General features: G+C 44.5%; 1 protein-coding gene across 1 annotated transcript in view; it reads right to left on the reverse strand.

The window, feature by feature from the left end:
- Positions 1–495, reverse strand: part of TGFBR3 (transforming growth factor, beta receptor III) — a gene marked incomplete at both ends in the record, with an annotated part of 27,645 nt that extends 27,150 nt beyond the window's left edge. The window contains one exon of the mRNA XM_010153804.1: positions 312–495. Within this exon, the coding sequence (XP_010152106.1) occupies positions 312–495 (184 nt within the window). The remainder of the gene's footprint in view (positions 1–311) is intronic.
- Between the last annotated feature and the right edge of the window lie 1,382 nt (positions 496–1,877).

Here is a 1,877-nt window from a genome sequence, read left to right on the forward strand (position 1 = left end):
TATGTTGAGGGCCCGACGGCTGGACACAGAACTGCAGGTGGGGTCTCACAACAGCAGAGTAGAGGGGGAGAATCCCCTCCCTCGACCTGCTGGCCACACTGCTCTGGATACAGACCAGGATACAGGTGGCCTTCTAGGCTGTCAGCACACACTGCCGGCTCATGTCCATCATGGCAGCTCATACCACATCTCTTGGAAAATGATAGGTATGTTTAAAGAATAAAATAAAACCCATGAAATAATACTACAGCAAGACTTATTCTCACCATCTAGAAGTACCTATCAATTCTGTTGGTTTTGCTTTGGTTTACCTTCTCCTACTTTAATATAGATGTTTCTTGATATTTTGAGTTCAGTGAAAGATGTTACTGCTCCATATTCCTTCTGGGCCCACTGTAGCAGATGTTCATTTTTCTCAGGAAAAAGCTTTTCTTCCATTTCTGCTGACAAGGAGAAATTTCCCTTCTCGAACTGAACAACGGAACCTAAAGACACCTGACAGGAATAAAAACATATTTTTAATGTGGTACATTTACCCATACAGAGAGGTAGCATGTTTAAGCAATGTAATCTGTCACACTGAAATGCATTCACTGAGGGTGATTATAGCTTATTTCCAACAATGCCTAAACTTTGCATCTTAACATATGCATAATGATTCCTCTTCCAGAGATGTTTTTAAAAAATATGAAGCACCCATCAGCCTGGCTGGGGTGCACATAGCAGCTGACTAACTGAGGGCTCTGAGCCACTCTCCGAAGTCGTACTGCTGGAGAAGTCATACAACAGTGCTGTAAGGGAAACTGAACTGTGAGGGCCAGGAGAGGGCTGCAAGCAAGAGAAAAACTAAGACAGGAGAGTACAAAGACGGTCTGAGGAACTGAAGGGAGAGAAGGATGTGAAGGTCTGGGAATGCAACTGGAAACTACTGAAGTAACTCCAGAACCAGAAGGAACATGAGTTCAAGCTCAGTGACAGATAAAGACGAACAGAGAAACACAGAATAAGGAAAGAGAAAGACAAGATATTTACTGTTGCTTTGTTTACAGGAAACAAGGAAATGCTTTAGTCTAACACATAAGGCAGATGAGTTATATGTCTTTAAAGGTTACATTAATCATGTCTTGACTGGAAAACCTAAAATGTTGTTTAAAATAGTCAAAATAGAAAAACTGTAAGTAGTAGTGTAATGGGTTCTGCAAGGAAGCCTAAGATTTTCAAATACAACTTCACTGGACTGGTAACAGCATAATTTGAGAAAAGAGGGCACAGGGTCAGACTCTTTCAGATTGGGTCCTGTTTCAACTTGCGTTGGTCTTGAGAGATAAACAGGTCATTCCAGATTTCCTGCAAAGCAAGGTCATCCCAGCAGCAACTTATTGACTCTCCCGTGCCTCTAGAGGGACATGGCCAACACTTCCAGAACATGTGTCAGCTCTCAAGAGGTCCCTATAGCTGGTGGCGAAAGAAGAGCATTCCTTCAACTGCCCAACCTCAGTAGCCATTCACAGAATGCCATGGGTTGGAAGGGACCTTTGGAGACCATCTAATCTGACCCCCCTCTGCCAAAGCAGGTTCACCTAGAGCAGATTGGGCAGGAACACATCCAGGCAGGTTTTGAATATCTCCAGGGGAGAGTTCACCACCCCTCTGGGCAGCCCATTCCAGTGCTCTGGCACCCTCAAAGCAAAAAAGTTTTTCCTCATGCTGAAATGGAATTTTCCACGTTCCAGTTTGTGCCCACTGCCCCTTGTCCTGTTGCTGGGCTCCACTGAAAAGAGCCTGGCTCCATCCTCTTGACACCCGCCCTGTAGATATTTAGCAGCATTGATGAGATCCCCTCTGAGTCTTGCCTTCTCCAAGCTAAACAGACCCAG

The sequence above is a fragment of the Eurypyga helias genome, unplaced genomic scaffold (genome assembly GCF_000690775.1).
Source record: "Eurypyga helias isolate BGI_N326 unplaced genomic scaffold, ASM69077v1 scaffold44436, whole genome shotgun sequence".
Classification (NCBI taxonomy): Eukaryota; Metazoa; Chordata; class Aves; order Eurypygiformes; family Eurypygidae; genus Eurypyga; species Eurypyga helias.